Source organism: Bos taurus, chromosome 2 (genome assembly GCF_002263795.3).
Source record: "Bos taurus isolate L1 Dominette 01449 registration number 42190680 breed Hereford chromosome 2, ARS-UCD2.0, whole genome shotgun sequence".
Lineage (NCBI taxonomy): Eukaryota > Metazoa > Chordata > Mammalia > Artiodactyla > Bovidae > Bos > Bos taurus.
In genome coordinates this window covers 35,014,951-35,030,508 of record NC_037329.1, presented here as the reverse complement: position 1 = coordinate 35,030,508, position 15,558 = coordinate 35,014,951, and the positions used below count along the sequence as shown (strand labels likewise).

The window sequence follows — 15,558 nt, the reverse complement described above, 5'->3', positions numbered from 1 at the left end:
GTTTGTAGAGAAAGAATTGTAAGTTTGATTTTTGAAGATGTTGAATTTGAGATGGCTCCCTTGGAAAACAATATGATAATTGGTAGTATACTAAGTTAGAAACAAACCCCCAAATATTTAATTAGTCATCAAATATTTGAACCCTTCTGTAACACATTCCCCACTTGAACCAATTATGTTTGAATAACTGCAATTACAGGGAACTCATTAACTGGAACTCTTTAGATAGTTTGGAGCAGTAGAAGCTTTTTCTTATATGGAGCCCAAATTCAGTCTCCCCATAAGCTTTATTCCATTTACCTGTAGTTCTACAAACTATGTGGTCTAAGTCAGGGTTCTCAAGTTTTAGCAGGCATCAGAATCACCTGGAGGACTTTCTAAATACCAAGATTTCTGGATTCTACTCCCAGAATTTCTGATTCAGTAGGAATGTACGTTTATAACAAATTACTAGGTGGTGCTGATGTATCTGATTTAGGGACTGCACTTTAAGAGCTGTTAGTCTGAACTTTGTCTAACAACTCTTCATATCTTTGAAGATAGCTGTTTTGTACCTTCTCTTTTCCAAGCTTTATTAAGTTCTTTTGGATATTTCCTATATGATATTAAGTCACTTTTCCACACTGGTCGCTCAGATTCTGAGAGTGAAGAACTCTGAAGTGGAATCCTTTCAGTTCAGTTCAGTTCAGTCGCTCAGTCGTGTCCGACTCTTTGCGACCCCATGAATCGCAGCACGCCAGGCCTCCCTGTCCATCACCAACTCCCGAAGTTCACTCAAACTCACGTCCATCGAGTCGGTGATGCCATCCAGCCATCTCATCCTCTGTCGTCCCCTTCTCCTCCTGCCCCCAATCCCTCCCAGCATCAGAGTCTTTTCCAATGAGTCAACTCTTCGCATGAGGTGGCCAAAGTACTGGAGTTTCAGCTTTAGCATCATTCCTTCCAAAGAACACCCAGGGCTGATTTCCCTTACATATAGTCAAAAGCCAGTCAAAAAAAGACCTCATCCTTCAGTGTTCTTAAATACTTTGCACTGTTAAACGTAGAAGCTTGTGTGATTGCTCGTAATTTCCCTCTGTTATCATGAGCCTCCAGGACGGGAGAGAACTCTGCCTCCAGTGAATGTACTGAACAGCCATACTCCTTTTTATCAGTTTCTTCAATATTGGAAGTTAAAAATATTCATTCAATATAGCAGCAGGCTAGGGTAGTTTTAACTTAAGGTAATATTGATAATTAAGATGGCTAGAGTCATCTGAGATCACAGAGAAAGGAGTTTTAAACAGTATTTTTAAATTATTGGTTGTTTTGTTCTCAGGTTTATCTGCATTATTAAAAGGTTTATCATGAATGTTCTGGTTCATGCTAACATCTCTGTTTATTTACTTAAACAATTTCTAGTAGTGCAAAAGCAGGTTAAAAAGTTTGTGCAGTTGTAAGGCTCTTGATGTACATTGCTCAGTTGCTTTTCTGATAGATTGTACTAATTCACTTTCCCACCAATAGTGCTGAGTGTGTGTCTTTTATCATACCCGATCCAAAATTGGGCATTGTAAAGCTTGTTTGATAGGAACAACAGCAACAACAATGTCTTAATGTGTTAATTGGCATTTCTTAATTAAAGGAGGTCAACTAGTGAGGTTGAACATTTTTCATATTTATTTCATTATTTCTTATGTAATTAGTTGCTTTATATTCTTTGCCCAATTTTCCGGTAAGATTTTAGTATTTTGTTAACTTGGGTATTGACTTGTTATAAATGGGGCAACTATTTTTTCAAGGTTTTTTTCTTTTTTAGTGGAGGCATACCTCATTTTACCTAGTTTCACTTTATTGTCCTTTGCAGATAATTGTTTGTGTGTTTTTTTTCCCCCCACAAATTGAGCATTTGTGGTAACCCTGCATTGAGAACGTCTATTGTGCTGTTTTTCTAACAGCATTTATTTACTTCGTGTCTCGATGTCATGTTTTGGTAGTTCTCAATATTTCAAACCCTCCACCAGCAAAAAGATTATGACTCACTGAAGATGGTTAACATTTTTTAGCAATAAAGTATTTTTAAATTAAAGTATATACATTTTTTAAACACAGTGCTATGCACACTTAGACTACAGTATAGAATAAACATAACTTTTATATGTACTTGAAAACCAAAATATTTATATGGCTTGAGTTATTGCAGTATTTACTTTATTGTAGTGGTCTGGAATTGAACTCACAGTGCTTCCAATGTATGCCTATATTCAGCAATTTTAGGTTATATTGTCAATTTTATATTGTTTTATTTGTTCAGTTGAGTTTGTACCCAGAATGTGTTTCCTTGCCTAGCTCTAAGTAATTAACTGGTTTAAACTAAAATCAGATCAGATCAGATCAGTCTCTCCGTCATGTCCGACTCTTTGCGACCCCATGAATCGCAGCACACCAGGCCTCCCTGTCCATCACCAACTCCCGGAGTTCACTCAGACTCATGTCCATCGAGTCAGTGATGCCATCTAGCCATCTCATCCTCTGTCGTCCCCTTCTCCTCCTGCCCCCAATGCCTACCAGCATCAGGGTCTTTTCCAATGAGTCAACTCTTCGCATGAGGTGGCCAAAGTACTGGAGTTTCAGCTTTAACATCATCCTTCCAAAGAAATCCCAGGGCTGATCTTCTTCAGAATGGACTGGTTGGATCTCCTTGCAGTCCAAGGGACTCTCAAGAGTCTTCTCCAACACCACAGTTCAAAAGCATCAATTCTTCAGCACTCAGCCTTCTTCACAATCCAACTCTCACATCCATACATGACCACAGGAAAAACCATAGCCTTGACTAGACGAACCTTTGTTGGCAAAGTAATGTCTTTGCTTTTATATGCTATCTAGGTTGGTCATAACTTTCCTTCCAAGGAGTAAACGTCTTTTAATTTCATGGCTGCAGTCACCATCTGTAGTGATTTTGGATCCCAGAAAAATAAAGTCTGACACTGTTTCCACTGTTTCCCCATCTATTTCCCATGAAGTGGTGGGAACGGATGCCATGATCTTCGTTTTCTGAATGTTGAGCTTTAAGCCAACTTTTTCAGTCTCCTCTTTCACTTTCATCAAGAGGCTTTTGAGTTCCTCTTCACTTTCTGCCATAAGGGTGGTGTCATCTGCATATCTGAGGTTATTGATATTTCTCCCGGCAATCTTGATTCTAGCTTGGGCTTCTTCCAGTCCAGCGTTTCTCATGATGTACTCTGCATATAAGTTAAATAAACAGGGTGACAATATACAGCCTTGATGTACTCCTTTTCCTATTTGGAACCAGTCTGTTGTTCCATGTCCAGTTCTAACTGTTGCTTCCTGACCTGCATACATATTTCTCAAGAGGCAGATCAGGTGGTCTGGTATTCCCATCTCTTGAAGAATTTTCCACATTTTGTTGTGATCCACACAGTCAAAGGCTTTGGCATAGTCAATAGAGCAGAAATAGATGTTTTTCTGGAACTCTCTTGCTTTTTCTATGATCCAGCGGATGTTGGCAATTTGATCTCTGGTTCCTCTGCCTTTTTGAAAACCAGCTTGAACATCAGGAAGATCACGGTTCACATATTGCTGAAGCCTGGCTTGGAGAATTTTGAGCATCACTTTACTAGCTTGTGAGATGAGTGCAATTGTGCGGTAGTTTGAGCATTCTTTGGCATTGCCTTTCTTTGGGATTGGAATGAAAACGGACCTTTTCCAGTCCTGTGGCCACTGCTGAGTTTTCTAAATTTGCTGGCATATTGAGTGCAGCACTTTCACAGCATCATCTTTTAGGATTTGGAATAGCTCAACTGGAATTCCATCACCTCCACTAGCTTTGTTCATAGTGATGCTTTCTAAGGCCCAGTTGACTTCACATTCCAGGATGTCTGGCTCTAGGTCAGTGATAACACCATCGTGATCATCTGGGTCGTGAAGATCTTTTTTGTACAGTTCTTCTGTGTATTCTTGCCATCTCTTCTTAATATTTTCTGCTTCTGTGAGGTCCATACCATTTCTGTCCTTTATCGAGCTCATCTTTGCATGAAATAAACATTAATTTTCCACACTGCTCTTCCTGTAGCCCCTAATAGCCATCATTATATTGTCTGTCTTTATGATTTTTGACAGCTTTATGTAAGTACTTCATCATGTAAGTGGAATCATATAGTCCTTGTCATTTTTTATTGGCTTAGTTCACTTAAAATAACATCTTCATAGTTCACCAATATTGTAGCATATTGCAGAATTTCTTTTTAAAGACTGAGTAATATTCCACCATGTGTGTGTACACCACATTTTGCTTATCCATTCATTTTTTGGTGGACATTTGGCTTCCTTCCACTCTTTAGCTCTTGTGAATAATATTGCTGTGAACACTGGTGTACTGGTCAAGTTCTTTGCCCATTTTTAATTAGGTTTTTTGTTGTTTGAGGAGTTCTCTTTGTATTTTGGATATATAATTTACAGTTATTGTTTTGGCATCCTTGGCATTCTTGTTAAAAATCATTTGACTGTATACACCAGGGTTTATTTTTGGCTCTCTGTTCAGTTCCACTGGTTTTTATGTCTGTCCCTTTGTGTAGTGCCATATTTTTTTTTATTACTGTCTTTGTAGTAATTTTGAAATGAGGAAGTGTGAGTCTTTTAATTTTGTTTTCTTTTGAAGATTGTTTGGCTCTTCAGGGTCCCTTGAGATTTCATATGATTTTAGAAAAGGTATTCTGTTTCTGCAAAAGTTTTCATTGAAATTTTGACAGATTGCTTTGAATCTGTAGATCACTTTGAGTAGTCTTGACATTTTAACAATATTAAATTTTCCAGTCCATGAACATGGGATGTATTTCTATTTATTTATATCTTCTCTAATTTCTTGCAGCAGTATATGTGGTTTTCATTGTACAAGTCTTTCATTTCCTTGGTTAACTTAATTCCTAAGTATCTCTTTCTTTTTTAATGACGTTATAAATGAGATTATTTTTGTAATTTCTTCTTCAGATTGTTCATTATTTGTTAATGAATTGCATTGTTTTTGAGTGTTAACTTTGTGTCCTGCTACTTTACTGAATTTACCTATTAGATCTAATACCCTTTTCATGGAGACTTCAGGGTTTTTTTGGTGGAGTTTTCAGGAAATAGCAACTCAACTCAAGTTTTCTTGCCTAAAGAATTCCATGGACAGAGGAGCCTGCTGGCTCCATGAGGTGGCAGAGTCAGAAATGACTGAGTAACTAACATACTTTTAGTATTTTCTATATATAAGATTATATTGTCTCAAATAGATAATTGTAGTTTTTCCTTTCTAGTTTGCATGCCTTTTACTTTTTTTTCTTGCCTAATTGCTCTCACTAGAACTTCCAGTACTATGTTGAGTGGTGGTGGTGGTTTAGTTGCAAAGTCATGTCCAACTCTTACAACCCCATGGACTATATGTAGCCCATCAGGTTCCTCTGTCCATGGGATTTCCCAGGCAAGCATACTGGAGTGGGCTGCCATTCCATTTTCCAGGGGATCTTCCAGACACGGGGATCAAACCCACGTCTCCTTCATTGCAGGCCAGCTCTTCACTGATGGAGCCACCAGGGAAGCAAGTGATAAAAGCAGGCATCTTTGCCTTGTTCCTCATCTTAGAGGAAAAGTTTTCAATTTTTCACCAACATGGGACATTATGTTCACTGTGAATTTTTCATCTATGACTTTCATTGTGTTGAGGTAGTTTTCTTCTGTACCTAGTTTGTCAAGTGTTTTTATCATGAAGAGTGTTGAATTTTTTCAGATGCTTTTTCTGCATAGAAATGATCATTTATCCCCCCACCCTTCATTTGCTTAATGTGGTGTATTACATTGGCCAGTTTCTGTTTGTTGAACCATCCTTGCATTGCAAGTTTTAATCCCACTCAGTCGTATATATAGATAGTCTTTTGAATATGCTCCTGTGTTCTTTTAGTAATTTGTTAAGGATTTTTTCACTGATGTTTGTAAGAGATGCTGGTCTGTCTGTAGTTTTCTTGTAGTGGTTTTGTCTGGTTTTGGTATTCGGGTAGTGTTGACCTCACAGAATGAATTAGGAAGTGTTCCCTTAACCAATATTTTTATCATGGTTTGTTTTGTTTTTAAATGTAAATCAGTTCTCTGGGTAGTAGTAATGTGATATGGAGAAAGAAATTTAATGTGAAATGTTATCCATATTGAACAGTTTAAAAAAAGAGATAAAATAGACTGATTCTGTGGGGATAACTTTGAATCTAAATGAAATGAAACTTTGTGGAACAATGTAATAGTCCATCTAGTTTCAAGACAGGTAAACTGAATTTATTAATACCACTGTCATAAAACCAAGTTCTAAAATCAGCTTCAAAGGTAAATATTTTATTAATGAGCTTGTCCAAATTTAAATTTTAGGACATACATAATTTAGTATATGTACATTTTATTAGAACATAGAAAATGGGAAGTTGTAAACTTTCCAAACATTTAATAAATTGAGTGTAGTGATATCAAAACCTGACAAATTTAACAGAAAAAATAAAATGCCTGTTCAGTCTCACTTATGTAAAAATAATATACTAATATATAAAATAATAGAAATAAATATATTTTTTAATGTTAACATAATAATAAGTCAAACTTGAACAATTTATCCTGGAAATGTAAAGGTGATTTACTACTAGGAAATCTATTGATTCAATACATCCCTGAAGAAAAGCAAGGTGAGTAAAACACGGTGGCCATTGTGGCTTGTTTTATAAAAAGAAACATACATGAATTTCCATTTTAAACCACATATGAGAGACTTTTACTTCATTTATATTTTTTCATTACCAATATATTTGGTCTTAACTTATGTTGTTTGCTATTTTTGTTTTGTTCCCTTCTTGGTACCCTGATTTTTATTGTTAGTTTTGTCTTAGCTTTTTCTTCTCCAGTGGTTTGGTAAGGTCTATAATCAACTTTAATGGTTATCATGGTTATTTTAAAGTTGTTCAAAAGATTCTTAAATCCGTATTTATATACTAGTCAAAGTCAACACTTAAATCTCTTTTTTCCCCTTCTATATGTCAGATAGAGTTTTGTATACTGTTATTTCTATCCATTGCTCTGTATAGTTATTGGGTAATATCTGTAGTTTTGAACCCTGGTTATTTATATTATTTAGATCTGTCTCTGTTTTTAACTGTCTTTCAGTAGTCTTAACAGATTGTTTTATATAATGGCGTTTCCATTTTTGACTTTGTAATTTTGATTTGTGGGGTCTCACCTGGCTCATTTTCAGGAAGTTCTTTGAAGGAAGATTACTGGAATCATATTTTCTGAGTCCTTGTATATTTAGTAATATATTTGTAGGCTTTCAGACTTTTTTTTTGACCAGGTATAATGCATTTGCCTTTTCATACTGTTCATGGTTTAGTTTCATTGCCATGAACAGTATGAAAAGGCAAATGCATTATACTTGGTCGAAAAAAAAAAAGTCTGAAATGTGAAGTCAAGTGGGCCTTGGAGAGCATCACTATGAACAAAGCTAGTGGAAGTGATGGAATTCCAGTTGAGCTATTCCAAATCCTGAAAGACGATGCTGTGAAAGTGCTGCACTCAATATGCCAGCAAATTTGGAAAACTCAGCAGTGGCCACAGGACTGGAAAAGATCAGTTTTCATTCCAATCCCAAAGAAAGGCAATGCCAAAGAATGCTCAAACTACCGTACAATTGCACTCATCTCACACGCTAGTAAAGTAATGCTCAAAATTCTCCAAGCCAGGCTTCAGCAATATGTGAACCGTAAACTTCCTGATGTTCAAGCTGGTTTTCAAAAAGGCAGAGGAACCAGAGATCAAATTGCCAACATCCGCTGGATCATAGAAAAAGCAAGAGAGTTCCAGAAAAGCGTCTATTTCTGCTTTATTGACTATGCCAAAAGCCTTTGACTGTGTGGATCACAACAAAATGTGGAAAATTCTTCAAGAGATGGGAATACCAGACCACCAGATCTGCCTCTTGAGAAATATGTATGCAGGTGAGGAAGCAACAGTTAGAACTGGACATGGAACAGCAGACTGGTTCCAAATAGGAACAGGAGTTCATCAAGGCTGTATATTGTCACCCTGTTTATTTAACTTCTATGCAGAGTACATCATGAGAAACGCTGGACTGGAAGAAGCCCAAGCTAGAATCAAGATTGCCGGGAGAAATATCAATAACCTCAGATATGCAGATGACACCACCCTTATGGCAGAAAGTGAAGAGGAACTCAAAAGCCTCTTGATGAAAGTGAAAGAGGAGACTGAAAAAGTTGGCTTAAAGCTCAACATTCAGAAAACGAAGATCGTGGCATCCAGTCCCACCACTTCATGGGAAATTGATGGGGAAACAGTGGAAACAGTGTCAGAGTTTATTTTTCTGGGATCCAAAATCACTACAGATGGTGACTGCAGCCATGAAATCAAAAGATGCTTACTCCTTGGAAGGAAAGTTATGACCAACCTAGATAGCATATTGAAAAGCAGAGACATTACTTTGCCAACAAAGGTTCGTCTAGTCAAGGCTATGGTTTTTCCTGTGGTCATGTATGGATGTGAGAGTTGGACTGTGAAGAAGGCTGAGTGCTGAAGAATTGATGCTTTTGAACTGTGGTGTTGGAGAAGACTCTTGAGAGTCCCTTGGACTGCAAGGAGATCCAACCAGTCCATTCTGAAGGAGATCAGCCCTGGGATTTCTTTGGAAGGAATGATGCTAAAGCTGAAACTCCAGTACTTTGGCCACCTCATGCGAAGAGTTGACTCATTGGAAAAGACCCTGATGCTGGGAGGGATTAGGGGCAGGAGGAGAAGGGGATGACAGAGGATGAGATGGCTGGATGGCATCACTGACTCGATGGACGTGAGTCTGAGTGAATTCTGGGAATTGGTGATGGACAGGGAGGCCTGGTGTGCTGCGATTCATGGGGTCGCAAAGAGTCGGACACGACTGAGTGACTGATCTGATCTGATAATGCATTTGACTTCACAGGGTTTCTCTCTTAAAAATCTGAAACTGTGCCATTTAATGTTGCAAAGAAATCCAAAGTCAACCTGAGCTGCATTTTTTTCTTCAGGTTATTGAGTTTTCCTATTTGTTTGGTTTTAGAAATTATGCTTTATCTATGCAGTTAAGATTTATCTAAAACTTTACAAACACTTTTCTTCATTGGTTACTGCCATTGACATTTAGTAGTACAAAGTTAATTTTTTTTTTTTTATTCAAGAAATTTTCTTTTGCTTTGTCTTAATTGATGCTTTCCATTTATTTTCTCCTTAGGATCAACTGTATTTCATAGCTTGTATCTCCTTACTTTCTGTTTTAAGTATCATTATGTTTCTAATAGTTTTCATCTCTAACTTTTTACTCTGCATTCTAAGATATTTTCTAAGGTTTATATTCTACATTACTGAATTAAATGTGTGATAGTGTTATTTTTATCCTTGTTTCCTCCAGTGTAATTTTAATTCTGCATTATTTTTCATGCTTTAACCTTGGTCTGTCCTACAATATTCTATTCCAAAGATAAGAAATCATGTTGTAATCTACTGATGCTAAACAGTTTTCTAGAAATTTGTTTATGATTCTTACTTTTAAGTGACTTTCCTCTCCTTGAATTGTCTGAATGGTATTCCTCATGAGTGTTTGCCGGAAGGCAATGTAGGTAAATTGTCCATAGGTCCACATTTTTCTCAGCTCAGGTCATCTTTTTACCTACAGCTGTACTGGCACTTACATAATTGTCTTAGCTTAATTTCCAGAGTCTTTGGTGGGGTTTTCTTCACCTTCATTTCCTGGTTGTGTGCTATTCTGAACAAGTGAGCATAATGATAGAAAAACGATAGCAGATATTCTCTGCTACTGGAGATCCTTAACACATCTATCCCATAGACAGTGTTTTACATAGTGTCTTGCCAAGTTGTTTTGGGGGCAATTTATTCTAACTAGAGCAAAAAACAGAATACTAATGGAGGGGGCAATAGAAAATATCACTGGCTGCAGTCTCAAAACACAACACCTGTACAATAGAGGAACCGGCTGCGTGGCTTTCTGTTAGTATGTTTTGGAATCAGACGACCATAGAGAGAAGCTAAGGATCTTTGCATATATTTGCATGTGGCTGTTCTCACGCCCAGGGTGACTGGTAGATATTCTTCCTTTCTGTTCTTTTGACTTGGCACTACCTTAATTTGTTCATTCTTTTGTTTTTTTCCAACCATTTCTTACTGAGTTCCATGTGCCAGGCACTTCGCTAGGTACTAGATATTATATACTGTTGAACAGAACAGTGTTCTTTCATTGACAGGAGAAATAGTTTCTGAATTTTGTTGGCAGTGCATTTGGTGATGATGTGAAGTTTTATTTCCCTGTTCTTTTTCTTTTCTTAGTAAGTATTTTCTGGAAAGTTGAGAAAGGCTATATTAATAACTATAACCTAAATACCAGTTTTAAATTCTTTTGTTGTGAGCATTTTTAAAGTTGCTCTGAATCAGAAAATATTTATAAATATAATGTTCATTATCCTGACCTTAAAGTATTATTTCTCCCAAAACTTCTTGTTGAAGTTGACTAATTTACTACTATCTTCTCTTTTTTCTTAAACTTTCTTAACTTTCTGAGATGAATAAAATGGTCATATCAACAAAACTATCATGTTTTATATGATGACCTCAACAAATGTTTTGGCATTATAGCACTTTAGTTTACCTTAGAGTTTTCATAACTATTTGAAAGGCAAGCAGTAAAGCTGCATTAGGTGATAATAGATTGAAGAATTTGGTACTTTAAAAAATGTATTATCTGGTATTTATTTTTAAACATAATATTTGAAGGATTTTATTTTTCTCACCACTTTGTATATAAGTGAACAGAGGTAATTTTTGTATGTGTTGCTTATATTTAGAGAAAACTTACTCTGGAACTTTTTATACTCAGTGCTTCCAGTAAATATTATGAGCTTTTAAACAAAACAAAACAGAAAATCACAGAATTTGGCATATAAATAGACAAGAAGAAGCATTAAGTACACAGAGACCTATAAGTGTGAAATGTAATGAGTAAAGCAGTTGTTTAATTTTAGTAATAAGCAAGTCCATAAAAGCGAGTTAGAGCATTGACTTACAGTTTAGATAACTAACATATTCATTATATAATTTGTAACAGTTATTGTTAAGGAAAGAGGACTTTAAGCAAAACAGGACCTGGCAGTTAAAAGTACATGTCATGTCATTTTCCCAGAATCCTCAGTATTAAAAAAAACAAGAAGCTTTCTATATACACTGATTGGGGCAGAATTAATTTTATAAGATTGTAGTCATATTGAGGGTAAGAACTATATGTAAATTACTTTGTCCAGCAGAATGTTATAGTAAAAACAGATTTGGTGCTTTTGATGAATAAGACAGAATCTTAAGGGACAAGCATAATATCTTCTTAGGCTGTAGTAAGATTAATAGTAATGTTTTCTTTAAAGGTGGTTGTCAGGATTTGGAAGTCTTTTCCAAAGACTAGCTAACACCAGTCTCAGCCAGTTTGCTCACATCTGGGCCAGTTGTGTTAAATTTGATGTTGTGTAAGGGAAGGGAACAACTTCAGGTGATGTGCAGAGCATGTTGTTTTCACAGCTCTTTCACCTAGGGATTAGAAGTCTTCTCCGCCCCCCTACTTCATCCCCATACGGAAGTATCGGCAGAGATCCCAAAGCCCCAGTCTACATGCTGTCTTTAGCTGAAAATCATGCTCACAGAATTTACTGTTTGTGTTGGTTCTTCAGTTAATCATACTAGTCCAACAGCAGTTTACATTCACATAGAGGTAAGAAACATAGCTAACTGGTGCATTGTATCTATTTCGTAGTGGAGGTGAGCTAGCATTGCTGAAAGATTCATGCATTACATCCATTGGAAACTTGCCTGAATGCTAAGTTTGATATTTTCTACAGGTTTGATATTTGCAAGCTTGTTTTGATTGTTTATGTTGTAGCTGAATAAAAGGATACTTAACATGTTTTCTCTAAACTCTTTTAAAATAATCATGTTTAAATAATGTGGGACTTTAATTTTGAACTCATAATTTCTCTGTATTTATAATGATTTCTATGCTTGTTTCTAGGGGCCACCTACAGATGCTCCTGCAGTGGACACAGCAGAACAAGTCTATATCTCTTCCCTGGCACTGTTAAAAGTAAGTGTTGAATGGAGTTTCTGGTTTTACTGAGCTCTGCTGCTTTCTCTGTGTCTTTTACATTGAAATATTTTTCATGTTAACCCTCTCATACATAAACTTGTTTTAGGTGCATGTACAAAATAGAGTGGTTTTATTTTCAGTGAAACACAATTAGGTTATTAATTAGAAGGAGGGGTGTTCGAAGATCTCAAAGCCTTTGTGTCTGTGTATCGTCCTCTTTACAGATGTTAAAACATGGCCGAGCTGGAGTTCCAATGGAAGTTATGGGTCTTATGCTTGGAGAGTTTGTGGATGATTACACCGTCAGAGTGATTGATGTGTTTGCTATGCCGCAATCAGGAACAGTGAGTACTTTTATGGTTGCCTGCTGCAAGTAAATGTGTTTCTTTTTTCTTTTCCTATGCAAAATAACTCTTATCGTATTATAATTTTCTTGATAGAAAAATTAATTATAAAAGATTAATAATAATTTTTAGACTGTATTGAGTTAAATCTTGTAGATGAATTATGAATTCCCTAAAGGTCTGTAGACTGAGTGATGCTAGCATTTAATTCCTTTACTTCTTGTTTCAGCTTTAACTAGCATAGTGTACTGGATTTATGTTACTTATTTTAATATAGTAGGATATTAGTTTGATTAGTTTGAATACTTGGTTCAAAGATTTCAGACTCAATTAAAGTTTTACTTCATGTACATTGTCTAGTCCTCATGTTTTGTTCTTATTGTTTTGAAATAGCGCCCATTTAAAAATGTTCTATATATGGTGATAAATGACTCTTAAGCTTTTCCTATTCAAAATGTTAAGTTTAAAAAAAACAGAAACCATGACAGACTTTAGTTCTTTTTGCCTGGGTGTGGTAATTTGTCATAGACTAAGCATACTACATACTGATTGTGAAAGTCTTCTACCCATCTACCCATGGGAGTTTTTTGTGGGGTTGTTTTTTTTTTTTTTTTTTCTGTTTTGTTTAATGCATTGGGCTTGTAGATAGGTGTGTATTTAGATTTTTAAAAACTGGCCAAAACCAATAACCATTTACTGACCTTCCAAAAAATAACACACATATTCTTCTCATCCATTTGCCTAAGAAAATATGTATATTTATCTGATGAATGTCCTTATGTGGATATCTGTTATAGTAAAGGGTTCTTAAGTTTTAATATCCTTTATTTCCTTGTAAATGTTTGTTTGATCATATAAAATAGAATATTTGATCTCTACGTTCACTCTGTGTAGTAGAATTGGAAAGTTTCTCTTCTAGCCCAAGAGTTAGCAAACTTTTTCTGTAAAGACATATGTCTCTGTCTCATATTCTTGTTTTTTTTTTAAACCACCCTTTAAAAATGTAAAAAAACATTCTTAGCCTGTAGGCAGCAGATTGCATACCCCTGTTCTTGAGGATGCACTCTCAATTAGAATTCAAAATACTGTTTGTTTTGGTGGGAAGAAGTGCTTATGTTAACTGGTTTGTTTAAGTAGATTAGACTTAAATTCCTGATGTTAGAGGGAAGCCTTGAGGGAGCTGTAATGGCAGTAATCTATCACTGGAGAGATGATATGAATGCCTTTAATTCTTATATGTCCTAAAATTTTCTTTTGATTGAACTAACAAAATAATGGAGCATTTCAAAGACTTGGTTTCAGATTGTCTCATGTGGGAAGTTTTTTGAGAATGCTTTTATATTTGAGGTAATATTTAATGTGTGTATCCTTCCAATTGCCTAATCTACCAAGAAGTCCTAACAAAAGCACTGAACTTCCTCCCCTCCTAGCTCAGCCACCCAAAAAACCAAGCAAAAAAACTCTTAAAATTGTTAAATTATTTTCCTTCCAGGGTCTTTACATTACTGAAGAAAAAAAAAGAAAAAGACTTGGACTGTTGGTTGTAACAATAGCCAAATAGTCATAGAACTTTGAACGGGATGGAAGAGACTTACTGCCTGTCAGTTATTAGAGGATGATTTTAGGAAGTATGCTTGCCTAGACAGATGTAAACAAGAAGTTATTGATTCACTAATATGGTACTTCTTTTGTGGGTGTGTATTTGTGTGTGTACACATTAGTCATGACCCTAAACTCTTACAAAGCATCCTAAAAACTACCTTAACTCATTAACAGCAGTTTGGTACTTGGCAATTTAAAAAGTTTTATTGATATATGGATTATAATTGAATGACATGGGTATCAAATATGGGTATCAAAATCTGTTAAATTATTTTGGTATCCCCAAATAATGTACATAGGTTTCTTGGCAGTAGCTTTTTGTTCATTATCTTGTAATACAATTTTTTTTCTTTCTTGTAGAAGCTAATCATTTTTTTTTTTTTTCTTTCTAAACCAGGGCGTCAGTGTGGAGGCAGTTGATCCAGTGTTCCAAGCTAAAATGTTGGATATGTTGAAGCAGACAGGAAGGTAAGTATTTCAAGTGATCATATAATGGAATAATGGGAAATATTTTCAGCAATATGTCTCAGAATTTTAGATGTTTATGAATATCATTCTTAGGGAAGAAAAAAACTATGTTGTTAATGTGTTAGTGTTACTCTTAGTGCTTACCTATCTAGTATCTCTTTCCTGTAGAATCAAAGAAATTTGCCAGTCAGAAAAATGCCTCATGTTAAAATTCTCAACCATTATATAGTAAACTTGGACTGTAACTTCCCTCTGTTTAGCATATGGAGTTACTCTCTAGTCACTTATAATTGAAAGAGCTTGTATGTTCCAAAATTCAAGAGTTGCAGCTAAATAAAATTCTGAATATTGAATTATATTTGTAGTCATACGAGTTTTACATACAGGGAAAGTAGAATTCAAATATTGTTCAGGTTTTTTACCCCAGATTAAATCTCTCAATAGTTGTCATTCTCTTGCTCAAATTCTTGTACTGTGGAAAAAACTTCAGAATTAATGTTAGCAAAAGGCTCAGCAGCTGGGCAGAACAGTGCAAATTGGTTTTTGACTGAGTTCCTAGTTCTCTTGCTGGTTTAATTGATATTTAATCCTTTCACAACAGTGGATCCTGGTGTCCATTGTTAAAAATGTACTCTGCCTGAAAAATTCAACTCCCAGAGCTAAGGAGTTAAAGAGTAGATATTTACTTGAATGCTGAAAGGGTAAAAACTGGCTCTGAGAAAGTGTGGTAACAAGGTGAAAAACTGAAAGCCTTATCTACCACTGTTAATGTGCATCTCTTAATGATAGCACTCCTTTGTCACACTTATTCATTTCCATGTTTTCTGGGTAATATGGTGTATGATTTCAGTGTTTCTAATGGTGTTTTTTCACACCTGTGTGTTTTTCATCTCTTCTTAATTTATACCCTGTTAGTGTGTTGTTTCTTTTCATATCATAAATGTAATACTTTTTCTG

The 15,558-nt window shown here is 35.6% G+C and overlaps 1 protein-coding gene across 2 annotated transcripts in view; it reads left to right on the top strand.

Moving 5' to 3' along the window:
- Positions 1-15,558, top strand: part of PSMD14 (proteasome 26S subunit, non-ATPase 14) — a 109,954-nt gene that overhangs the window by 52,181 nt on the left and 42,215 nt on the right. For both annotated transcript variants that reach the window (XM_010802008.4, NM_001076067.1), the window contains 3 exons: positions 12,113-12,184; positions 12,412-12,531; positions 14,531-14,601. In XM_010802008.4, the coding sequence (XP_010800310.1) occupies positions 12,412-12,531; positions 14,531-14,601 (191 nt within the window). In that variant the 5' untranslated portion in view covers positions 12,113-12,184. The remainder of the gene's footprint in view (positions 1-12,112; positions 12,185-12,411; positions 12,532-14,530; positions 14,602-15,558) is intronic.